Here is a 26,611-nt window from a genome sequence, read left to right as displayed (position 1 = left end):
TTTCAGTTTCTGCCAATATTTATTTGAATTGAAGGTCATCTTTTTACTGACTGTTGGTATCAATTAGCAGTGAATGCAAGAGGAGAAGCCCTTAACAATTCATCTGTGCCTTCTAAGCAACCACTCTTAGCAATCATGCTGGTCTTCACAGCAACCATTTAACAATCACTCAATCTATCGATTTAACAATCTGTAAAAAATATATAAACCCGGTGTACCAGTTTAGTGCTGAATGTTGCGAACATGAGGAAATATTTCCTGGGCCTGTTTCATAAAGAGTGTTGTGGGTCTCCCACCATGAGGGGGGCTTTAGTCCCAAGGGTCACTCTGAATCGAGCAGTTCTTCCAAATAGCCCTATAAGTGCTGCTCCTCCCTCCCATCTCCATTAAGAGGTTAGAACAGTCAATAGGTTCGGCTGAGCACGAGGGACTGGTCCATTGATTTCACTACAAGTCAAAGAAGGAGAATAGAGAGGGAGGAAGGGTCCTTTAGTGGAGAGGGGTCACCATGTCCTGTAAGCTTAGTGCAAGACGGACTCTGGTCTTTCGCAGACATCATGTAAGGTATACCATAAAGCAAATTCTCTGGGAGAGAGGGTGCTCTGGAGCAAGCTTGTAACTCTGAAGGTCCACTGTACCAACGTTAGTAGTCAGACACATTTGCCACTTTTTCCTTTGGTATCCTAAATACCGCAGTTGGACTTAAAGCCAGGCTTCTTCATCTGCCTATACAGACGTCACTGACTGAGCTGTATGATTGTGGATGTGTTCACACAAATACAGACACAAGTTATGTTTTGTTCATTCGTTTTTTTATAAAATGGATATATAGAGCATTTCATTTTGACATCAACAAATCTCTCCATTGACACAGCAAAATAAGCCATAGAATCACACTGTAACTTCACTCAGAGGCACAAAACAGGAAGAAGGTACCGTTACTTCATGTTATACATCTGCCATTTTTGTAAATGTTAGATCACCTTTACAGACAATCTTCACGTCATTGAATATTGCAACAGTGGAAGGGGTTTAGGTAGTTAGAGAGAGATGGTTAAGGGGGAAATAAGGGTCCAGCCACTGGCAGAACACACATCAATCAAACCAACAGGGTTTAGAGAGAGAGAGAAAACTGAACAATAGCACACCCTCCAAAACGACCACTGGAAACTGTACAGAACAACAACGGATGCGCAGACACCAACAGGAGTGGAACCATAGAGATATGGAGAAGGACATCATCCATGTCACAGGAATGTCCCAGGGTATCATTCTCTTCTGGTGAGCAGTCCCCTCACAAACTCCTTGCATTATCAGCATGTCAAAGAGCTGTGTGGAGGACTCTAACTACATAGGTTTTATTTTTACAAGTACTTGTGTTTGTTCTTTTCTATATTTGATATCACAAAAAACACGACTTGAAACGTAAAAGAAACGCTCTAGTTACATATGCTAGTGTTTTACATTTTTCAATGGTTGACAACAACTGTTACCATGGATTTATTGCTTTGTACACTGAGTATGGTTAGCGCCACCTGGAGAGGCCTACAGAGGCCTTCACTACAATGTCCAGCAATTCCCTTAGTATATAGCCCTCCTGTTCAAACCCAGCTTGACACGTTACCTTTGGTTAATTGTGCAAAGAAATTGACACATTAGTAACAGTTTGAGAGACAAAATACATTTTGTGAAAGAAATAAAATGTTAAAACATTTAGACTACGGCTTTGTTCCATGCATAAATACATTTCCATAAATACATTGTGAAGTGCTGACTTCAGGTCTCCACAGACAGACAGTGAAAAGCAGGTTTAGGTCCCTGACACGCTACTGAAACCAATGGTGTATATTAACCCTGGATTGCTGATGCTATGTATTGGCCAATGAGAGGCTTTGAAGCCACCGGTCAGCCATATTGGCACTCCCCAGTAGGAGCAGTCCTCCATTGGAATGAATGGAATTCTACAGTATTTTAATTAAATGTTTATAGGACAGAATTTCATGTATTTAAGTATTTGTTCTTGTTGTATTGGGGACAGTAACGTTAGAACTTTCAAAAAATTATACTTTTAAGGATTTCTTTATAATATATTTTTATTTTAATGTTTAGCTCACATAATATAATTTAAAAGTATTCATTAAATGTTCTGAAATATAATAAATGTGGCAAAAACAAATGTAGACAATAATAAATACATTTCTATAGCTTCCAAAATATTTATTTACAATGTGCGGGAGTGCCAAGATGGAGGCACGGTGGCTTCTAAACAAGGCCCCTGTCAGTCATCGAGTGTATATATAAATCATTGACTGGAACCCAGTATCTCTACACTGGTCATTCCCACTCTATACACACTGGCTAAATCATGTCTTGCTGCTCTTTTGATTGTCTACCTACTCTTTTAGGAATGGTAAACGTTCAATGTGACATACATTACATAGGCAGTAACAGCTATACTGTCATGTTTTTTTAATTCAGTAATGCTCTAATGTTTTTACATGTAGACGTAATATAAATCTCACTCACCAATTTGGCTAATTGTCCTCCTGGACTGGCAAGGTATAGTTTTCTTTAACAACTGTCTATCTGGATCACTATCCCAGTCTAAAAAAGTTCCCTTTTTATTAGCAAAACATATCTCCTGCTGATGGACTGTCTGTACAGTAGATATACTGATTGGCTACTTCTGGATCGGCTGGCTGGTCTTTCTCTGCATTGCACAGGCCCTTCATAGTGCCAGGCAGCATTTCTTTATATTGTCCATGTGCTCTTAGTTATATTTCTTTAGTCACCTCAGACAAACATTTACCTTTAAAAAAAAAAAAATCGAATTGAAATGCCTTGAAATGACTTGAATTGATCAGATAATACAACTGACATAATGATCATAAGAATGACATAACTGAGTTATGAATGTTTGTAACCTCCAAACATAAACATTTAACAACAGATGTAACATTGTTATAGGCATGAAATCGAGAGCTTGGGACTATAAGGTTCTATCTGCAAAAAGATGATTCTTAGATAATGTAATGTCTGCTTCCAACTCACACTCTCAAACACATAGATCCCCTGAACGCAGCTCACTCTCCAGATCCCAATCACCTGAATTCTGATCACCTGTTCACACACCTGTATGTCATTATCACACACTATTTAGTTCAGTTCTTTGCACCCCATCATTGTGAGGTATTGTTTGTTTTGTGACACACTTCTATTCGGAGCGCTGGGTTTCCCGTAAGTTAATCCTCCTGTGTATGATAGTTTTTGCCTGCCTCACTAACGATGCCTTTTGCCTATTCCCTGCCTGTACTTTAGCCTATCGGATTTCCTGTTATCTACATATTGCCTGATCTCCTGGACGACGTTACTAGCCTTTTCCCTGCCTGTACTGTTGCCTTGTTGGACCCCCTGTGGATGACCACCTGCCTGCCCCTGGACCCAGCTACCTGCCTCCTCCTGTGTATGACCTTCTGCCTGCCCCTGGACCCAGCTACCTGCCTCCTCCTGTGGTCCTTTGCAATAAAAACCAACACTGCGCCCTGCGCTTGAAACCAGCTCTCTGTCGTGTTCATTACAGATAATTGGCTTGAAAGTTCCTGAACCCTCAGTGGTTTGAATGGTGTCCGTTATTTTTAATCTTGCATTCTTTTGAACTTAACTTGAATTGGGGTATATAGGTAGAGAACATTGAACAGAACAAGGCTATGTCACTAACTCCATTTTGAAAAAAAGGCAGATAGAACCGTATAGTCCCAAGCTCTCAAAACGGCACTGTAAACACGTGAGCAACGCTTCATCCTTTTTTTCTTTCATGCATCTTAAGACTTTTACATCAGCTAGCGAAAGTGTTATGTCGTTCTTCAAAACGTTATTGTATCTTTATGCCTCTGTGTTAAAGACAGTTATACAAACACATAATAAAAAAATAAAATGATTATGCATTAAACGGACACACTACTTTCAGTGCATTCAGAAGAGATACTGTACAACCTAAGACATAGTCTCATTCCTGGTTAAGACCCCTTTTTACAGTGACATGTTTCTTTTACACTGCGATGGCTGGCTCATGAGGAGTTGTAATAAGAACCAGTTAGGCATGATGATCCAGGAAGCCAGTTAAATCTTGTCTGATCGTACATAACAGGCTTCTCCAGAATGAAGAAGCTCAGATTGATGAGGTGGAAATGGTTCACACTTACACACAATTGCACTCCAAATACATATATCTATAATTTATATGCATATTACATTTACAAATAGATCTGCCAATTTGATGTGCTACATCGCTATATTCTTTTTTTTATTTGTACAATAAAATCATCTTTTGAACAAATTTTTTCTTTTGAAATATTGATTTGAATTTGTGCAAACATACAACAATGGATTGTTATCTTTTTTGTTTGGTTTTTGACTCGTTTCATCTAAACTGGTAAACAATACAAAATAAGTCTACCGTTTGATGGTCAGTGAGTCTGCTGTCTCTAGGAGTTGTCCTGGTCCTGCCTGTAGCCATACGGCCCTCCCTCTGCCTCTTCCTGGACAAACTCCTCCTTCTTATCCCAGCTGTTAGCCCAGCCCCCGTTCTGCGTAGTAGCACCGTACGTTTTGGCCGGACCGCCGCCCAGGGCACCGTAACTCTGGGTGATGTCGCCCGTCTCCTCTGCCAACTCATCCTCATCGATGAAGCCACACTTCTCATCGCTGGTCAGCTCTGGGTCGGCCCACGGCTGCTTCTCTCCAGAGGCAAAGATGCCATAGAAGATGACTCCCCCGTAGTGAACCAGAGCAGCGATGAGGAACACCCACTGCCACTCTTCTCGAGTCTTCATGTGGACAGATGGAATATAAAGTGTCTTATACAAAGTCACAGAGAATTGTAGTTCTATCCGACGATAATGAATCTACGTTTAACCATAATGTTTTATGGACTTTCCAAGGGTAACAGAATGTCTTACCTTGTTTTTTGTCATGGCACCTACGATCAATGGGCATACCATGCCAGACAGAGTGCCCACACCGTTGGATATGCCCATAAGGATACTGGCATAGCGTGGAGCAATGTCTAAGTGATTGACATTGAATCCTGAAAAGAACGTTCAGAATGAAATTCAAGGTTTTCAGTGTGAAGTTACTCTCTGTAAGACAGATCTCTAAGACAACAATTGATTAGCACTTGATTAAATAAAAAACAAGTGGTTATAGTTCTTGTGGTTTAACTGATTTCACTATAACTTAGACCTCGTTTCAATCAGATCGAGTGTAAACCGGCGTTGGCTGACATCTGCATAGCGACTGTTGTTGGAGGTGTGACTGCGGTATGAACTGACAAATAAGTGAGTGGCTGCTGTTGTGTCACAAACCACTGCCTTCCTTAGTATCCCCACTGCGGTAGAAGTTCAAAACGCTGATAGAACGTGTAGGCTAATGCATGTTTTAATGCTAATTTGGATGGGGAGATTTATAGCCTATCAGACAATAAAACATCACGCATTCGAGTGTTTGAACTTGTAACGCGGCTGCATGAACTTCTAATTATAAAGTTGGATTATGAAGTCGGTTAGTTTCGTATTTGCATCCAATGGCAGTGTCCGCGATAAGCTGACGCAAGGAGCCGCTTATGGATTTGACAGCTCTAACGCAGTTCCACCTCAGACACCGTCAAAACAACCGCTATGTGGGTGTCGGCTAGCGCAGATCTGATAGGCTCTAGCCCTTACGGTAATAAAAACCACCATTAGTAATGACCTTTTTTTCTTTAATGAAGAACACGTCTCCCTTAACGGAGTACTAGTACGCAGATGTATCAAAACTACTGAAATACCCCAAACATAATATAAATGTAATGGAAATGAAATTGCGATGAAAAACAAAGCACCATGCAGCCATCTTGTTGTAAAGGGAGTAGCTAGCCAGCGAATCTCCTCCCCCACACTGAGTGTCCTCTGTAGCTGCACACAGCCAGCCTGTATGGCAGCTCCTCTGGGACTTGTGCTGAATTATTAAATACTCCAGGAGAAAGCCCAAGAAAAATGAGTAGTAGTAAAACCAAGGTCTGCCTTGCAGCCACAAGCACCAGCTGGAATAGATGTTTGAGAAATGTGAGAAATCAACCCTGTTCCCTTTGTAGCTGGATATTGCTGATTGCAAGTCCTTTTTAGACCACATCGGTGGCTGTTGAACGATAAATAGGCAAGTTGGAGTTTTCATCATTAATCTTGTTCTGGAGGCAGCTCTGCAGGGTAGTCACTAGCTGGCAAGGCCACAAAGTCATAAAATCTGATTTTAAATCTCACCCTAACCCTAACCACACTGCTAACCCTAATGCCTAACCTTAAATTAAGACCAAAAAGCTATGTTGTGTTTTCTTGAATTTTTACAATATAGCCAATTTCGATTTTTCATGTGCCCATCTAGAGGAAATCACTCAGTTCTGCCTCCATGGCAAGATTCATGCAATAAATAGTGTCCATTCTAGACAGAATCTACGGTGTAGTTGGTAGATTTGTTCTCTGTCTACAAAGAGTAAGGGAGGAGTATCCTACAGGCAGCTGTGATCTATACTGGCAGACTCTCTGATACTACGTGTTTAACAGACACTGACCTGATATGGCAAATCCACTGAAGCCCACAGCAAGGACCAGGAAGGAAATAGCCACCCCTTTGGTGTGGGAAAATCCCACTACCAGCAGCAGCGTAGCCTCCATGCCAAACCCTGCAGAGACAGACAGTCACACACATGCTACAGTAACCCAGGGGCTATGGGCCATCACATTTGCAATTTAATTACAGTCCCAAAAAGTCATTGTATCACGATCATACAGATAGTGTAAAAGCATTACTATTCTATCAAACATATTTGATATAATTGTACATAATGTGCTGGAGGGGCTCTCTCACCTCCACAGTTCATGATCTTCCTGACTGTAGTGGTAGATAGTATGTTCCTGCTGCGTAGGTAGTCAGCCAACTGCCCTCCAATGGGCACAATGATTGTCATCACCAAGTGGGGCAGGGCAGACACCATGCCAACCTGAGGACAGGAACAGTTGCAATCAACATCCACATAGAGGTATTAAAAGGTATTAAAGTCAGTTAGAGCCTAGCTCAACATTTTCACACATCCCTCACCTAGGCCTCAGGTACCATACCCCAGAAATCCTGTTTGGCTAAGCTGGTGCCCTATCCTGGGATTGCTCCACTGGTCTCACCTTGCTTATCTCAAACCCAAACACCTCCTCAAAGTAGGCCGGCTGACTGATAAGCAGTAGGTAGAAGGTCCAGCTTCTGCAGAAGTTGGCCACGATGATTGCGTAGACTGGCATGGAGGTGAAGAACTTTTTCCAGGGGGTCTTAAATTTCTACGATGGAGCAAAAGGGAGGGAAATACATGAGTTACCGGTGAAAGGGTAGCAGGGGTGAGAAAGAGAGAAACACATACATGCAGCCTATAGAGAGTGCCTGTCTGCACATTCTGCAAGATTTATTGTATATTTGAAACAATTTAAAAGTAGGCTAAATGCTACAGCCCACACGTCTATGCAAAAGACGAATTGTTGTTCAATATTTAGTTTATCATTATATCATTGGGTTTCTATGTCCTGCCTTCCTATAGGCTCTGAGTTGAAATAGGCTATGATGTTACGCTCCTATCAAACAGCAATACTGTATCTACCCATACTGTCAAATATTTTACATAAGCTACCGGTCTATTTACTGTGTTGGCAGAATCTTTTAATCTTTTGCAGTAATTTATGCTGTAGCTGGCAAAAGAACTGTCAGTTTCTGAAAGAGAAAACAATGGCAAATTGTTTTTGACCTGTCAGCAGAAAGTTTGAATTCAACAATGTTTTGCATCAACTTTTCCCCAATCCTTTTTACGATGGTCTGCACGCAAATTCTGAAACATTGTCTACTCGAAAAAAAACACATCTATTGCAGTACATCAGCCTGGCCTCAGAGCCATATGCAATATACTTTACGAATTTCTGAGCACCTCCAAGACGTACTGTATCATACCTACTAATGGTCTAGTTACTTTGGACATAAGCGAAAATAGGGAGGTTGGTCGGGGAGGATTGGTGGGCCAAAACAGTTCGGAACAGTTTGTGCATATATTTTGATTACATTTTGTGACTTTTTTCTTCATTGTGGACTGGCAAGGGTTTTTTCGGCTGTTCGGGCACACAAAACATTTTCTCCAGGCAAGCCAAAGTTGGAAGCCAAAGTGTCTGTTGTCATTCAACGAGAGACGACTCGTCCTCCTGCGAAAAAATACTGCACCGAACATCCTAGTCAGATGCAAAACTGCACGACTATGAAAATAATTGACAATTTCTTGAGTTATCTTAGATTAATTCTGACTATTTTGAGGAAGCGTATACTGGCTATGGCATCTCCAAATGGACAAACAGTACTACTGATGCTTTTTCTCATTTTTCAACGAAGGACTTTTAAAGTAGTACTCGTTCGGTTCACTTGGCCAAGCTTGGCTAAGCACCAGCCAAATTGAAGCATGCTGACATCTTAATCCGCGGCAGACTAGCAATCCAAAAGTTTCATGTTCAAGTCACGTCAGGGACAACTCTTGTATTTTAGCTAACCCTTCTCCTAACCCTTATTCTAACCTTAACCCAATTCACCTAACCAGCTACATAAATTCACGTAAACTTTATCATTTTAGTTCTCCTAACTTTTTGTCGTTAGTTCCCCTAACCGCCAACATAAATTCTCTCCATATTTCTCCTTTGTTATTATGGTGCAACAAGCAACCTGGTCTCAGATCAAGACGTACAATACTATACGTCATTCAAGATGTATGATAACTTACGTCATCCAATTCGTATGCTATTGTACGACTGGGTAAGATGTATGATACTATACATCCTCTAATTCATAGAATATTGTACGACCGCTATTCCATTCATAATAAACCTAACCTCCTGAGACCCAGCAATTCATCAGTTCTTGATCCGTATCTCTAAGGCCATACAAGCCACTGTATTAAGACCTGTTGTCCCTTTGAGAGGACATCATGGGCTTTTCAATGATATTACATGTGGGGGTGTGACCGTGACAACTTTATCTCCCTGGTTCTTAAAAATAATGGATGCCGTTCAAAATGTACACATTTTATGGTAATTTGAAAAGAAGTGTGTGTAATTATAAATTATCATTTTTGTGAGTTTGATATTCAAATTGTTTCTAGTAAGTGGATTTCTCAGGAATAGTTAAGTGAGTTGTCAGGACTTGTAATATTTTTTTCACATTAAATAAGAGCTAAACAAGAGCTTATAAAAAAATGTGCTCTATAGTGGACACCCACATGCCGCAACTATGTTTTCATCTACTTTACCCATTGACTGTAACGTCAATTTTGTCATATTTAGTCCTAATGACCGGTACAGAGGACAATTTTGCACATACATTAAAATATAAATAACCATATTTTTAGACTCCAAACAATTTTTTCCGGGTCACAGGAGGCTAACATAACATACCATACTAAATAGAGTGTCAGAGTGTCAGAGATTGCCCTGAGATTATGTTGTGTATTACAGTCGCCAACATAGGCCTACTTCAATGTAAAAGATCAACTGTTTACCTGTTAAATTCTAAAATATATTATAAACCGTGCTGCCTATGGGATTGCAAAACTTGAAATATACAGTTGAAGTCGGAAGGCTTTAGATGCTTCTGATAGGCTAATTGACATAATTTGAGTCAATTGGAGGTGTACCTGTGAATGTATTTGAAGGCCTACCTTCAAACTCAGTGCCTCTTTGCTTGACATCTTGGGAAAATCAAAAGAATTCAGCCAAGACCTCCACAAGTCTGGTTCATCCTTCGGAGCAATTTCCAAACACCTGAAGGTACCACGTTCATCTGTACAAACAATAGTACGCAGGTATAAACACCATGGGACCATGCAGTCGTCATACCGCTCAGGGAGGAGACGCGTTCTGTCTCCTAGAGATGAACGTACTTTGGTGCAAGGGGGTGGCAGCATCATGTTGTGGGGGTGCTTTGCTGCAGGAGGGACTGGTGCACTTCACAAAATAGATGGCATCATGACGAAGGAAAATTATGTGGATATATTGAAGCAACATCTCAAGACATCAGTCAGGAAGTTAAAGCTTGGATGCAAATGGGTCTTCCAAATGGACAATGACTCCAAGCATACTTCCAAAGTTGTGGCAAAATGGCTTAAGGACAAGAAAGTCAAGGTATTGGAGTGGCCATCACAAAGCCCTAACCTCAATCCTATAGAAATTTTGTGTGCGAGCAAGGAGGCCTACAAACCTGACTCAGTTACACCAGCTCTGTCAGGAGGAATGGGCCAAAATTCACCCAACTTATCGTGGGAAGCTTGTGGAATGCTACCTGAAATGTTGGACCCAATTTAAAGGCAATGCTACCAAATACTAATTGAGTGTATGTAAACTTCTGACCCACTGGGAATGTGATGAAAGAAATAAAAGCGGAAAGAAATAATTCTCTCTACTATTATTCTGACATTTCACATTCTTAAAATAAAGTGGTGATCCTAACTGACCTAAGAAAGGGAATTTTTACTAGGATTAAATGTCAGGAATTGTGAAAAACTGAGTTTAAATGTATTTGGCTAAGGTGTATGCAAACTTCCGACTTCAACTGTATATAGCCTATCTATTTACTAGGCTACAAGGTCCACTTAAATGAGAAATGCTCATTGTAATTTGATGTATGGCTACTTCAAGAATATGAACCTGTCATGGCAAGAAAAGGTAAGGAATTTATTCTGCAATGGTTATGAAAATAAAATAAATAGGAAAAGATTCCTATGTCTATATGTTAGATTTAATCAAATTAAACACATAGATTTTCAGAGATGTGCATCCTCATGGTCTAAAGTTTACGGATAGGTTAGCACATGGTCTAAAGTTTACGGATAGGTTAGCACATTGTCTAAAGTTTACGGATATGTTAGCACATGGTCTAAAGTTTACGGATAGGTTAGCACATGGTCTAAAGTTTACAGACAGGTTAGCACATGGTCTAAAGTCTACAAATAGGTTAGCACATGGTCTAAAGTTTACGGATAGGTTAGCACATTGTCTAAAGTTTACGGATAGGTTAGCACATTGTCTAAAGTTTACGGATAGGTTAGCACATTGTCTAAAGTTTACGGATAGGTTAGCACATTGTCTCAAGTTTTGTCTCAAGATTCGGCGCATGCACACTTTGTGGTATATTTTGGACATACTCACATTTAATGCATGAGGCCTCAGGGGAGCAGAGATCAAAACAAGCCTGAGTAGGAAGTGGGGCATAGCATCATCTCCCAATTTAATATCATAGGAATCGATTTAAGGAGAAGTGGACTTTGAAGACTTTGAGAACTGGCCTAATATCACTCAGAAAATATAATGGCCTACTAAAAAACTTTGTCAAACTTTCACACAGATTTGGATTATTTGACTGAAACAGAGAAGCAGGGCATGAGGTTAGTTGAGTGAAAGTTGTTTGAAACCCTTCAAACAACTTTTATTCAACCAACCTCAAGCCCTGTCCCTCACCTCAGCAGGGCCCATGAGCTTGGCACTCTCCCCGATGCTCTCCTCTATGTAGACTCGTTCCTCCTGGGTGATGGTAGGGTGCACAGCAGGACTTTCATAGGACACAAGGATCCAGAACATATACCAGAAGATCCCAAAGCACCCTGCACAATGATATTGGGATTGTTACACAGGATAAATAAAATATGGGTGGTGGATTATGTATATCTTCTAGTCATTAGGGAACCAAGCAGCAAAGCTACAGAAACCCTATTGTAAATGTGTTTTAATTGTGTCATTGTTGTATGTGAACATGTGAAAAGCTTAGATTGGCCTATACAATAACATTACATTCTTAAAAGGCAGCCTGATCTTTTAGAAATCCCCCATAGACTAAACCCCAGACAGAAAGGCCAAATTCATCTAGTCCAGGGAGAGATGGAAAATGATTGGAGAACAGACACACCAAAACATTGGGAAGAAATCAATGGTCTGGAGGTCTGAAAGCATCAGCAACCAGCTTTAAAATGTCCCAACATATTTTCAATATTTTAAAATAGGTTGTTGGTTAGAATGTGATGATGATTAAAAAAAATGTAAAAAAATTATTTGGAAGCTATATAAAAAGATAGAAAGAAAGTGGAAAACTCTATATATGCTCCCAACAATTGAGTGGGTAAACCTAACCAACATTTCGGCACGCAGTGACTTATTCAGGATGGGTGTGCATCAGCTCATGCTTTTTACATTTGGAAGCTATAACATCGCCATGGAACTCTATCTTACCGTAGAGATAGAACACAGAGGACCAGCCTGAGTACTGCACCAGGATCCCTGCTAGAGGCATGGCTATGACAGCACCAGCATATGAACCTGTAAGAGGAAATGGTAGAGAGGGGGATGAGAAGAAAAAGGAAATCTAAATAGACAAAGGAAGTACAACTACTGTACCTCTTGCTTCACTACCATAGTGTGACAGATAAGATACTATTGAAAAGAGGATTTACCACAGAAGGAGGTGGTGGCCAGGCGACTCCTCTCCAGAGGGGGAGCCCACTTACTCCAGATCCCATGGCAGGCTGGGTAGGTCACTCCCTGGGTAGGTCACACACACCACAGAACCATGAGCAACTAAGAGTAGGTAACTGGTTTAAAGTAAATCATACTGCTGCAATTATTCTTAAGTTATAATGAATAAGATGGCCAGAAAATTCGGATCATCCTGTTCCTTATGGCAATAGCAATGGATTCTAGCAACACTGCTTAACATTTAGTATTTAGCATTTTATTAGGATCCCCATTAGCTACTGCTAAAGCAGCAGCTACTCTTCCTGGAGTCCACACAAAACATAAAACATGACAAAATACATGTACACAAGTACATCACAAGACAGAACTACATACATTGTAAATAAGTCTACATGCTTTCATACATTTATGCCTTCATAATCATGTGATTCATAGACTACTGAATGCAGGTGAAACACACAACAATGGAAATACAATAACAAGGAGGTGCGTTGCAAATAGGCTGACACTTTTCATTAAGTTCCCATGATGTGAATATAGCAAGCTTGTTCCTCTAAATTCCCCTGACGTGAATAAAGCTACCTTGTTTCTATAGTTACAGCTCTTAATAACTGATATCCTGGGGTAAAGCTAAGTATAGACTTTTTACAGTTACCACACACACTGGGTTAAAAAAAAATCTAATATATTCTTTTAAATATACAGTATCAGTCAAAAGTTTGGACACACCTACTCATTCAAAGGTTTTTCTTTATTTTTCCTATTTTCTACATTGTAGAATAATAGTGAAGACATCAAAACTATGAAATAACACATATGTGATCATGTAGTAACAAAAAAGTGTTAAACAAATCAAAATATATTTTATATTTGAGATTCTTCAATGTAGCCACCCTTTGCTTTGATGACAGCTTGGCACACTCTTGGCATTCTCTCAACCAGTTCCCACATATGCTGAGCACTTGTTGGCTGCTTTTCCTTCACTCTGTGGTAGCCATGCTGGTGAAGTGTGCCTTGAATTCTAAATAAATCACAGTGTCACCAGCAAAGCACCCCCACACCATCACACCTCCTCCTCGATGCTTCATGGTGGGAACTAAACATGCAGAGATCATCCGTTCACCTACTCAGCATCTGACAAAGCACAGAAGTTGGAACCAAAAATCTTACATTTGGACTCATCAGACCAAAGGACAGATTTCCACCAGTCTAATGTCCATTGCTCGTGTTTCTTGGCCCACGCAAGTGTGTTACTTGAACTCTGTGAAGCATTTATTTGGGCTGCAATTTCTGAGGCTGGTAACTCTAATGAACGTATCCTCTGCAGCAGAGGTAACTCTGAGTCTTCCTTTCCTGTGGTCATCATGAGAGCCAGTTTCATCATAGCGCTTGATGGTTTTTGTGACTGCACTCAAGGAAACTTTCAAAGTTCTTGAGATTTTCCGCACTGACTGACCTTCATGTCTTATAGTGATGATGGACTGTTGTTTCTCTTTGCTTATTTGAGCTGTTCTTGCCATAATATGGACTTGGTATTTTACCAAATAGGGCTATATTCTGTATAACACCCCTACCTTGTCACAACACAACTGATTGGCTTAAACACATTAAGAAGGAAAGAAATTCCATAAATACACTTTTAACAAGGCACACCTGTTAATTGAAATGCATTCCAGGTGACTACCTCATGAAGCTGATTGAGAGAATGCCAATAGTGTGCAAAGCTGTCATCAAGGCAAAGGGTGGCTACTTTGAAGAATCTAAAATGTAAAATATATTTTGATTTGTTGAACACTTTTTTGGTTACTACATGATTCCATATGTGTTATTTCATAGTCTTGATGTTTTCACTATTATTCTACAATGTAGAAAATAGTAAAAAATAAAGAAAAACCCTTGAATGAGTAGGTGTGTCTTTTGACTAGTACTGTATGTTTTATTTGTCACATATACCTGATAGGTACAGTTTTACAGGGTCATCCAGTAGTACGGCTCCCCTGGAGCAAATTAGGGTTAAGTGCCTGACTAAAGGGCACATTGACACCTTGTCGGCTGAGGTATTTGAACCAGCGACCAATCGGTTACTGGCCCAACGCTCTAACCAATAGGCTACCTTTCCTGGGGTAACATGTAATCTCTTATACTTGTTAGCCTTTTGTTAGTGTTACCACCCGCTATGGGTTTCATTAGGTAAACATGAAATAACCACCCACTGGGCACAGACGTCAATTCAACGTTGATTCAATCAGTGTTTGCCCAGTGGGCAGGCCTTGAATCTTGAGCCTTGTTACAGTCTATCACCCTTAACGGGTTAGCTGAGACATAGTGTAACGTGTTACAGTACCACCTGTTATTGGATTCATTAGGTAAAATGCAACATTCATTTGTCATCTTAACCTTGTCTTCTAATCTTTCTTCACATGTCCTTCAAATACCTCCCCCATTTTGGCCCAACTGATTAATACATATAAAAAAAATGTTTTTAAAAACATGAGGTTGCACACAACCATTTTAAAGACTAAATGTTTATTTATTCTATTTTTATTTCACCTTTATTTAACCAGGTAGGCAAGTTGAGAACAAGTTCTCATTTACAATTGTGACCTGGCCAAGATAATGTAAAGCAGTTTGACACATACAACAACACAGAGTTACATATGGAGTAAAACAAACATACAGTCAATAATACAGTAGAAAAATAAGTCTATATACAATGTGAGCAAATTAGGTGAAATAAGGGAGGTAAAGGCAAAAAAAGGCCATGGTGGCAAAGTAAATACAATATAGCAAGTAAAACACTGGAATGGTAGATTTGCAGTGGAAGAAAGTGCAATGTAGAAATAGAAATAATGGGGTGCAAAGGAGCAAAATAAATAAATAAATAAATAAATACAGTAGGGGAAGAGGTAGTTGTTTGGGCAAAATTATAGATGGGCTATGTACAGGTGCAGTAATCTGTGAGCTGCTCTGACAGCTGGTGCTTAAAACTAGTGAGGGAGATAAGTGTTTCCAGTTTTAGAGATTTTTGTAGTTCGTTCCCGTCATTGGCAGCAGAGAACTGGAAGGAGAGGCGGCCGAAGGAGGAATTGGCTTTGGGGGTGACCAGAGAGATATACCTGCTGGAGCGCGTGCTACAGGTTGGTGCTGCTATGGTGACCAGTGAGCTGAGATAAGGGGGAACTTTACTGAGCAGGGTCTTGTAGATGACCTGGAGCCAGTGGGTTTGGCAACGAGTATGAAGCGAGGGCCAGCCAACGAGAGCGTACAGGTCGCAGTGGTGGGTAGTATATGGGGCTTTGGTGACAAAACAGATGGCACTGTGATAGACAGCATCCAATTTGCTGAGTAGAGTGTTGGAGGCTATTTTGTAAATGACATCGCCGAAGTCGAGGATCGGAAGGATGGTCAGTTTTACGAGGGTATGTTTGGCCGCATGAGTGAAAGATGCTTTGTTTTGCGAAATAGAAAGCCAATTCTAGGTTTTACTTTGGATTGGAGATGTTTGATGTGAGTCTGGAAGGAGAGTTTACAGTCTAACCAGACACCTAGGTATTTGTAGTTGTCCACATATTCTAAGTCAGAGTCTGAGTCACTACTGCACCAGACTAGTGATGCTGGACGGGCGGGCAGGTGCAGGCAGCGATCGGTTGAAGAGCATGCATTTAGTTTTACTTGTATTTAAGAGCAGTTGGAGGCCACAGAAGGAGAGTTGTATGGCATTGAAGCTCGTCTGGAGGGTAGTTAACACAGTGTCCAAAGAAGGGCCAGAAGTATACAGAATGGTGTCGTCTGCGTAGAGGTGGATCAGAGACTCACCAGCAGCAAGAGCGCCATCATTGATATATACAGAGAAAAGAGTCGGCCCAAGAATTGAACCCTGTGGCACCCCCATAGAGACTACCAGAGGCCCGGACAACAAGCCCTCCGATTTGACACACACAAATGTAGGGAACTTGTTATTCAAACAGATGGTTTCAAACAGATTGTCACAGAATAATGGGAGAAATTGTAAACATAAGACATACTGATAATAGATTTGCCTGCACTGAGCTGACAATCACAAGAGATGATACTACTAGATATGAGCTGCCATGGTTGTAAATCAAATATGATCACAAACAAAAACCAACATACTCTCTTCATTGCCTTTTTGATTAACATTAATAAGAGACGCAGTGCTCTGAGCTAACTGATGAGCCTCTCATAACACTGACAATGCTGCTGCCATTAAATGTTCATTAGCTGCTAATTGGAACAGAGTGTGCTATTTCAAAATGCAATCTGCATGGACATGCTAGGAGGAGATTTATCCTAGCTATCCACTGGACTGATCTGAGATCACTATATATGAATCACTTTTAGGTCCTCCTGGAAGCTCATGGAATGTGTACCACTCCAAACTTAATTAATATTGCTCTATTTACTGAATATACCCAAAACACTGAAGCTTTTCCTTACAGAGACAAAAACAATACATAACCAATACATAACCAGCCATCAGCCTTTGTCACCTGATGGCTCATTCAAATCAAGGACCCACTGGGCACAGACGTCAATTCAATGTCTATTCCACGTTCCACATTTCATTGAAATGACGTGGAAACAACGTTGATTCAATGTAATTTCATTGAAATGACGTGGTAACAACATTGATTCAACCAGTGTGTGCCCAGATGGGAGCTACTGGCCCAGTCTCACCTCAGCCATCAATGCCAAACACATAAATGTGCTGTTGTTATTGAATTACACCATTCATTATCACAAGACATTCATTTGAACCCTATTTCTATCACTCGCAGCCAACACAGCCTATAGACAATTATTTTAAGAGAATTATTGCATTGAAAGTAGTTAGTAATGAGTCAGGTTTGTGAGAATAAATACACATTTCCATTCTCTGCAAGATAATGGACAATAAAGTATTATTCTAAAATTCCATCTATGGTGTTCAAAATGCTTCTCAATGGTTGGCTGGTGCCAGGATGGTGTATCGGTGTAAAGTACTTAAGTAAAAATACTTTAAAGTACTACATAAGTCGTTTTTGGGGAATCTGTACTTGACTTTACTATTTATATTTTTGACAACTTTTACTTTTAATTCTCTACATTCATAAAGAAAAGTATGTACTTTTTACTCCAAACATTTTGCCTGACACCCAAAAGGACTAGTTGCAGTTTGAATGCTTAGCAGTAGAGGAAAAAGGTCAAATTCACACACTTATCAAGAGAACGTCCCTGGTCATCCCTACTGTCTCACATCTGGTGGACTCAAGTAGCATTTTACTGGGTGACTTTCACTTTTACTTGACTCGTTTAAAATATTAAGGTATCTTTACTTTTACTCAAGTATGACCTTTGAGTACTTTTTCCACATCTGATCGGTTTAGCTGGATGTGTTTTATTATGAGACTGTGAATGTAGCCTGCCCTTCAGTATCAACATGGCATCATGTTTTACTGTACAAGGCAGCCGCTGCCAACATCTCTGTTTCACTATGCCTACTGGACAGTGGATTCATGAGCTGCTGATATATCAGCACATTGTCTTTGGGAATATGATTCTGGCCAGCATTTTCCTAACTGTGGTGTTACTAGAGCAGAGCAGAGCAGATATGTTACTAGAGTAGAGCAGAGCAGATATGTTTCAGCAGGTTTATTGGTTTATTCGGATCCCTATTAGCTTTTGCCGAAGCAGCAGCTATTCTTCCTGGGGCCCACACAAAAACATAAAACATGTCATGTAACAACTCACTGGGCACACACTGGTTGAATCAACTTTGTTTCCTCGTCATTTCAATGAAATTACATTGAACCATCAAGGAATCGATGTTAAATTGCCATCTGTGCCCAGTGGGAAAACACTGATACACTGATAGAAAAGAACAGTCACAAATTTAAAATAAAAATATATATAAACAATACAACTAAAGAATAATGTGTGTGTAGATTGTGTATGTTAGAGTGTGATAGTGTGTGTGTGTGTGTGTGTGTGTGCGTGCGTGTGTGTGCGCGTGCGTGCGTGTGTGTGTGTGCGTGCGTGCGTGCGTGCGTGTGTGTGTGTGTGTGTGCGTGTGTGTTTGTGTGTGTGTTTTAAGGTCATTTTGTTGTTTGCTTGAGTAATTGGAGATGGAAGGGAGTTCCATGCGATCATGGCTCTGTATAATACTGTGCTTTGCCGTCAATTCGTTTGGACTTGGGGACTGTGAAGAGACCCCTGGTGGCATGTCCTGTGGGGTATGTATGGGTGTCTGAGCTGTATGTTATTTGATTATGCAGACAATCTGGAATTTTCATCTGTTAATCAGCAGTTAATCTCTCATCAACCGTCAACCAGGAAAGACTGGCATGTGCAGTTAAGGGCAAGGTGTGCTGCTCTGTTTTGAGCCAGCTGCAGCTTTACTAGGTCTTTCTTTTCTGCACTTGACCATATTACCGGACAGTAATCAAGATGGGACAAGACCAGAGCCTGTACAACAACAGTTCATTTTTGTGTAAGAAACGTATAACATATTTTTTAGAACAGACAGAGGAGGGGACTCTCCCACAACAAAACCCCAGCTGCAGATCAATACAACAGTCTCACATTTCCCAGGGTGCATTCTGGTTGTTGTACTGTCTCTATTCCATTGCCTCTGACTTACTGTAGCCTAATCATAATTTAAATGCCACAAAGGAAAACTGGCTATTTTCAAAAACTCTGCTATTGACAGGATAGGCTTACTCAATCTTAATTACAATGTGCATATAAAAAAATATCTCTCAAAAAATGTGACTTTTGATTTAAAGAACTCCTTACCTCCACCAGCCCTTGCAATATCCTCACAAAGATGACCAATCCATAATGCGTCCGTGCCGCGGAGGGGATTAACATATTGAGCGTCGAGGTAAGGAAAATGGCTAGACCGAAAACCCTAAACGAAACAGAAATATATATACATTTGCATATATCGTATGTCGTAGGCCTATACATCATTTTGATAAACAATGTGTCCAGTAGGCCTAGTGATTTATTTAAGCTGTATTTATGTCTTGGCCAATTTATTCTTCAAAGCGGGAAACAGAAATAGCTTAGGCCTAGGCCTCTCATTGACTTTATGTTTAATTTATTAATCTCAGATGGTTTTATAGCCATCCGGGCTAAATTCAGCAGGGACCCATCGAACATATCACATTCCACACTCATTTACTGGCTTACTATCGAAATGGAGTTAGTATATTCGGCCTGCTGTTCTTCTTCTAATCAAATGGCCAATTTTACGTCCAATATATATATGTATAATTTTCTTGCATAATTCAAATATTTAAGACTTAGATTTTTTCATGTCAAGCATTGGCTAGTGCACCGTTAACTTCTCATTTACGTTAGATAGCAATAATTCAATTGGAGAAATAAATGAAAGCGTGATGACCGGGAGTGCCGACAGCAGACGGCATTGGTTTGAGCGCAGCTGAGCCAGTGGAGGCAATCCCTAATGAATAACACGAAACATGGTATTTTTTTTTTTTTTGTCACGTCTTGTAAACACCCGAAGACCCCGCCCCTCCCACCCGCACGCGGGGGGCAACTCTAATCCGATTGAGGCAACTCTCTGGCACGAGACAGGTTGATTCGATTACATCTCAATGTCAATCAAGAAAGCATATAGACAATAAACATGTTATACATTAAACTACATTATACAAATGTAATACATCGTATATATTTAAATAGCCCGCTCAACAAATAATAATATTGTATATACTCAACAAAACATACTATGATGCCAAATTGATTGTTTTTCTTCGTGTATATTCAGGGTATAAATTGCGATCACCAATTATGGACAATACTATTATGAACAGTGGCCCAAAGACCCACTAAAATATATAGTAATTGAACCTAGATTTCCTATTATAATATCTTATATTTAAATGCTGCTCATGCCTCATGTAAGCTAGGCCTAAACCTTATTTATAAGCCATGTTTAGTGTGCACCGTGCATATGAGCGTGAGTAAGTCTTTGGCGACGAGGATCGGGCTGGTCGCCATGCCCCCAGAATGCAGCAAGTTAGACACGGCTCCCCCCGGGGACCTCATTAACAGGTGGCAGAAAGCCCTGTGGACCGGAGCGACACCGTCAAATCTCAATAGCCCTGCCAGCGTCAGCGGCTGTCGCTCCCTCCCAAATGAATTAGCCATTAATGGCCTTCTCCATTGCAGTCACACTGGTTACTAGGCCTACTGTCTGTTAAACCTTGGGTCGCAATACAGGCCTGCAAATCCTCCCTCTCATTTACAATAACGGCCGAATTGTCATAAAGATTTGAAACGTCCCATTAATGGGATGCCATTGTGTCTGCAACATTTTCAGACCATTAAAATGTTGATTTTGTTTGAAAATTCGTTCATCACACAATTTATTCTGACGGGAAAAGGTGTGATAATGACAAGTTGAAAACCGATAATAAATCCAGGCCTCAGTAATCTACATCTACGTCATCATCACAGTTGCTCGGAAGTTACGTATTGTGTACATCTCTTGATGACTAAAATAAATCAGACCTATTTTCATTTTTTTCTTGAGAGTCGTTCATTGCATAGTGATGCATTTTAGTAACCAATTGAATAATAACGAATACATCGCATTTGAGAATGTGAGAAGGAATACGAACTTTTGTAAAAATAAATAATGAATGTAGGCCTACCTGTTAGCTGCCAGTCTCGAGCATATGTACCCTCCCGGGATCTGCGTCACTATATAGCCCCAGAAAAACGAACCATGGATCATACCGACTGTCTCTGGGTCCCAGTTGAACTTTGCTTTCTGTCCAGTGAAATAAAAACAAAGACAATAAATTAAACAATACACAATCGATGGAACATCGTAATAAATCCTCTTCACATATATAATTCCATTATAATTCAATACAATAATTCACAAAACGTATAAAGCCGTATAATAACCTTAATAACCAAAGCCTACGGTCTCATATCAGAACAGGAAATAGGGATATAGTGAGTAGCAGAAATGTGAGCTATAATCATTACTATCATATACGGTACACGATGTGTAGGATACACATGCTAAATGCTGTGTTATTATGGAATACAATAGTTTATGGTTGTGGCATATGGCTGTGGCATATGGCTGCATTGAAAAAGCATGGAACAAAATGAATCTCGCTGTGAAACCAATACATGAAGGTAAATGTTCTGTATCTGCCTTTGCTTATTTTTTATTTTCAATATAAGGTCAAGTCAAGTGTAAGAAGATTAGGAGACCTCCAACATCTGGATTATTTATAGGGACGACAAATTAGGGAGGGCGGTGACACGATGGCGACGTCAGTAAAGTGTGCACCACACACACCTCTGTGATGATGATCTTCCCATCTTTGTGAATAGTGCTGTTGTTGACCATTCCCACGATGGCCACGCCCAGGTTGCATCGGATGCCGAAGGAGATACAGAAGCCTAGACCGCTCATGATGGCGATGATGTATCGGCGGGGCAGCCCAAAACACGTGCAGTCACACAGAGGTGCTTTCTTCTCCGGGGCCTCAGAGGGCCTGCCATCCTCTGTTAGTTCGATAACTTCACCAGTTCCCTGTCGCTTCTCCATCACCCTTCAAACAGACAGATAAAAAAGTCATCCAATTTCGTCGGAAAATGTTATGAATAATAAAGACATTTTAGTGTAGAAAAAATTCAGGCCTGTAATTAAGTTAAATGATAGACCTATACAGGGCTATATGTTGTAGTCTGCAGCCTTCAAAATATAGCCTGCATCATGTCCAATAAAAATCTTTGAAATGTAAAAGTTATTGAAAATAAGGAAGGAGACTAATTTATATTTTAAAACCATCTTCTTCGGATAGCGTACTGAAACATCATTTTATTAGGTTATCTAGGTCTACATTAAATATCTATGCCTATTCGATCCGCTGTTTTATGAGGATAGTGTATTCGCCCCAACGACTGGGGGCGCTATTTGATGAATGAAAACCAACATGATCCAGAAAATGTATTCGTTTTTTTCATTAAACGAAAAGTCTACTTTAGCAAGGTAATTGAACAACTATTAATAGAAAATAGCGCTGTATGTTAGCGGCACCAGGTTCAATTTCATCGAATGCCAAAAAAAGCATCGTACATTGGAGCAAGAAGCGAATGAAGATGCGTCCACCGCATTGCAGCAACCGCTCACCTTCACCCTCATTTGCATTCACGGATTGGGCAGTTGCTCATCTCTCCAGGCAAACATTCACCCTGCGGTTTCAAATGCATTATTGGCCATATGCACAATTAATTCGTTTGCCAAAATAAGCCCAAATAAAGCTTAGGCTACAGTTACAGTATTAGGCCTATAGCTAAAACAATTATGTAAAATCGGCATAAGGAAAAAATTACAAGAACTCTCTATCTTATTCACAACGGCACTATAACAATGACGATAGCTACTTTTGCACTCCTGTTTAGAACATACATTTGGAATATCAAAACTATTGCACATAATGTGTAATTTACATGAACCACATTAATGTGATCATTTCGTTATGCCCAACGAAAAATACATATTTTTAACGCAACAACATACAACTGTTATTTCATACAACCTAAGTTTAAAATGGGACTTGGAATCCAAATAGGCCTATCGAAGGAAACAACAATGAATCGAAAAAAAATCCAAACCAAAACGAAATAGATTCAATTAGAGCTTCAACAATACATTGATTGACATTAGGCTGCAACTACAAGCATCAGAATAGATGTCAAAATGTATTTGTCACATACACATGATTAGCAGATGTTAATGCGAGTGTAGCGAAATGCTTGTGCTTCTAGTTCCGACAGTGCAGTAATATCTAACAAGTAATCTAACAATTCCCAAACAACTAACTAATTCACACAAATCTAAAGGGGTTAATGAGAATATGTACATATAAGTATATGGATGAGCGATAACCGAGCGGCATAGGCCAGGTGCAATAAACGGTTTAAAATACATTAAATACATGTGATATGAGTAATGTAAGATATGTAAACATTATTAAAGTGGCATTATTTCAAGTGGCATTGTTTAAAGTGACTAGTGATCAATTTATTAAAGTGTCCAGTGATTGGGTCTCAATGTAGGCAGCAGCCTCTCTGAGTTAGTGATGGCTGTTTAACAGTCTGATGGCCTTGAGATAGAAGCTGTTTTTCAGTCTGTCGGTCCCAGCTTTGATGCATGAAGCCCTTGCCACTTAGCAAGACAAATCAGTTAGACGTTTAGGCTACTAGCAATAAATCGATACCCAACCCATAAATAATGGAAGAGATAACCTCATGTCGTTGATGGAGGGTTTCAGTCAAATATTACAAATATTACAGGGACCCGGTCACAAGCCAATTGCAAACGAAGATAACACTCCGTGGATTTGTATCTAATCGCATACATACTAGGCTAGTTCACGGCAAATGCTTTTCACAGCTATCTGTTTAATGCATTAATGTATTGTTGACCTTTTCCACATGCATCAAGGTCCTTCCTGCCCTTTCATGAGGTTATGCATAATTTTCCCACTACGTCTATTAGAGGCGTGACCATGACTGCAAGCTGTTTGAGATAAAAGTAACCGACTTCTCGGTGTTACATATTACACCACCATATTACACCACCATATTACACCACCATATTGTAGGCCTATCACTTGACAATACAGAAATCATAACCAGCCCTATGTTTAAACATGGACTAGCCTGCACATAAAACAGAATTTCAACACCTACTTGTACATCTGTCCCAGGGTCTTCGCCCCAAATTCCTTTATCCCCTCTTTGGCTCTCATCTTGACGGATTCCATATCCAAATGTATGTTTTTCTAAAAAATGTCTACTGTTTAAGCTTCATGTTACGGTGCAATGTGACCGAACAAACCGGTGGAGCAAGCGATGTATCTGATTATTTGATTAGAAAAGCAGACAAGATCTGTAGCCTATCACGCGTCGATCGCTGTAAAAACGCCTACATGTGAGAGAAATCAGATGAGCTCTGATTCCCCATTCCCCATATAAACTAATCGTTCGCCTCACGTACAAGTGCATGCAATGCCATCGCAATGAAAATCAACAGATCATTCCTAAAGCGAACGAAAGAGAAAAACCTTAGAAGCGTCTAAGGTGATAACCATATCATTTAAAACAAGAAACAACCAGTAAAAGCGGGAACTAGCGGTGTGTGGAGTTGCTTCTATAAACCACAGAGCTGGGCTTGCGCGTCTCATGTGGAGAGCGCCAGTTTTTCTGACGTCGCGAGAACCTCTGGCTTTTCAGAACCAAGGTCAGCGACAGCCTCGTGCACCCTATCTGCGCGTGGTGCACGCCGCATCCCCATAAGTGATCACCAGAGCAATACTCAATATAGCCTACTGTCCAGAAAGCTATTGTTGTTACACTGTAATCGACTGTTTTAGGGAGTGGTTCAGGCTGGAATAAGAAAGAATGGTTAGATGGTTTGATTGCATTTGGAAATCATAACCTTACAAAGTGTGAGGGCTATGCGTGGTGACATACAAACGCAAGTCATTTTCAGTTTTACAACCTTTCCCAATATTTGTTTTTATATCAGGCGTTAAGCCTACCTAAAATACTGTCTTAGCCTCCGGAGGGCGGTGCTATGGAAACCAGATGAGGGCTGGATTCTTCTCCTATGAGCTCTCATGAAAACAGGAATTCATCAATAATTTAGGCATCCCCCCAACACATACACTTTTACCCACCTCTCTCCCTTGCTTGCTCCCACACACACACACACACACACACACACACACACACACACACACACACACACACACACACACACACACACACACACACACACACACCTGTAACTACAGCATCAAAGGGTAGCTCAAAGTTGTTTTTTTTACATATTTTGAGAGACTTGCGGTTCCACCACAATTCATTCTGAAGTTGGGTCATTGTGAAATATTAAAATGTAAGAGCCAGACACCTTTGAGAGACATGGGAATTCTTAAAGAAACTGGCAGCTACCTAACGCTAATACAGTATAAATGGATTGGGGAACTGACGCCATCTGGCGGGCACTTAGTATAATTCCTGTCAGGTTTTAAGCATTAGGCCAGTGAGACATCCTCGAAGAACACTACATTTTACATGCAGTACTGGATGGGATGAAAACGTGATAATATATATATTTTTAAACCATGATATTTGATTTGAAGTATTTCTGATATGAATAGGCTTCTTGTCATGCCTGTATCCTCCCAGATATCCTAGACCCACTTACATTTGCATACCGCCCCAACAGATCCACAGATGACGCAATCTCCACACTGCCCTTCCCACCTGGACAAAAGGAACACCTATGTGAGAATGCTGTTCATTGACAACAGCTCAGCATTCAACACCATAGTGCCCACAAAGCTCATCACAAAGCTCATCAATAAGCTAAGGACCCTGGGACTAAACACCTCCCTCTGCAACTGGATCCTAGACTTCCTGACGGGCCGCCCCCAGGTGGTAAGGGTAGGCAACAACACGTCTGCCACGCTGATCCTCAACACTGGGGCCCCTCAGGGGTGTGTGCTTAGTCCCCTCCTTTACTCCCTGTTCACCCACGACTGTGTGGCCAAACATGACTCCAACACCATCATTAAGTTTGCTGACAACATAACAGTAGTAGTAGGCCCCGAAAATGATGAAACAGGGAGGAGGTCAGAAACCTGGCAGTGTGATGCCAGGACAACAACCTCTCCCTCAATGTGAGCAAGACAAAGGAGCTGATTGTGGACTACAGGAAAAGGCGGGCCGAACAGGCCCCCAATAACATCGACAGGGCTGTAGTGAAGCGGGTCGAGAGTTTCAAGTTCCTTGGTGTCCACATCACCAACGAACAATCATGGTCCAAACACACCAAGACAGTCGTGAAGAGGGCACGACAACACCTTTTCCCCCTCAGGAGACTGAAAAGATTTGGCACGGGTCCCCAGTTCCTCAAAAGGTTCTACAGCTGCACCATCAAGAGCATCCTGACCAGTTGCATCACCGCCTGGTATGGTAAC

At 40.6% G+C, this 26,611-nt stretch overlaps 1 protein-coding gene across 1 annotated transcript; it reads right to left on the bottom strand.

Moving 5' to 3' along the window:
• Positions 1-793: 793 nt before the first annotated feature.
• Positions 794-24,888, bottom strand: LOC106563529 (vesicular glutamate transporter 2.1). Its single transcript, XM_014129205.2, has 12 exons — positions 24,318-24,888; positions 21,916-22,171; positions 21,251-21,369; positions 19,362-19,476; positions 12,545-12,632; positions 12,324-12,410; positions 11,559-11,701; positions 7,212-7,361; positions 6,901-7,033; positions 6,605-6,715; positions 4,959-5,086; positions 794-4,826 (listed from the first exon to the last, which is right to left on the bottom strand). Exons 1-12 carry the CDS (start codon positions 24,389-24,391, stop codon positions 4,485-4,487), a joined length of 1,746 nt encoding a protein of 581 aa, XP_013984680.2. The 5' UTR covers positions 24,392-24,888; the 3' UTR covers positions 794-4,484.
• Between the last annotated feature and the right edge of the window lie 1,723 nt (positions 24,889-26,611).

This window comes from Salmo salar, chromosome ssa11 (genome assembly GCF_905237065.1).
Source record: "Salmo salar chromosome ssa11, Ssal_v3.1, whole genome shotgun sequence".
In the NCBI taxonomy this organism is placed as follows: domain Eukaryota; kingdom Metazoa; phylum Chordata; class Actinopteri; order Salmoniformes; family Salmonidae; genus Salmo; species Salmo salar.
This window is presented reverse-complemented; position numbering and strand designations above follow the sequence as displayed.

What these genes read in the sequence shown, in the direction of transcription:
- LOC106563529 (XM_014129205.2), bottom strand. Translation starts at nt 24,391, where the DNA reads ATGGAATCCGTCAAGATGAGAGCCAAAGAGGGGATAAAGGAATTTGGG. An exon ending in TTGGGTTTGAGATAAGCAAG is followed by an intron (nt 7,034 to 7,211) that starts GTGAGACCAGTG and finishes TCCTGTCCTCAG; the next exon opens with GTTGGCATGGTGTCTGCCCT. An exon ending in GTGCCATGACAAAAAACAAG is followed by an intron (nt 4,827 to 4,958) that starts GTAAGACATTCT and finishes GTCCACATGAAG; the next exon opens with ACTCGAGAAGAGTGGCAGTG.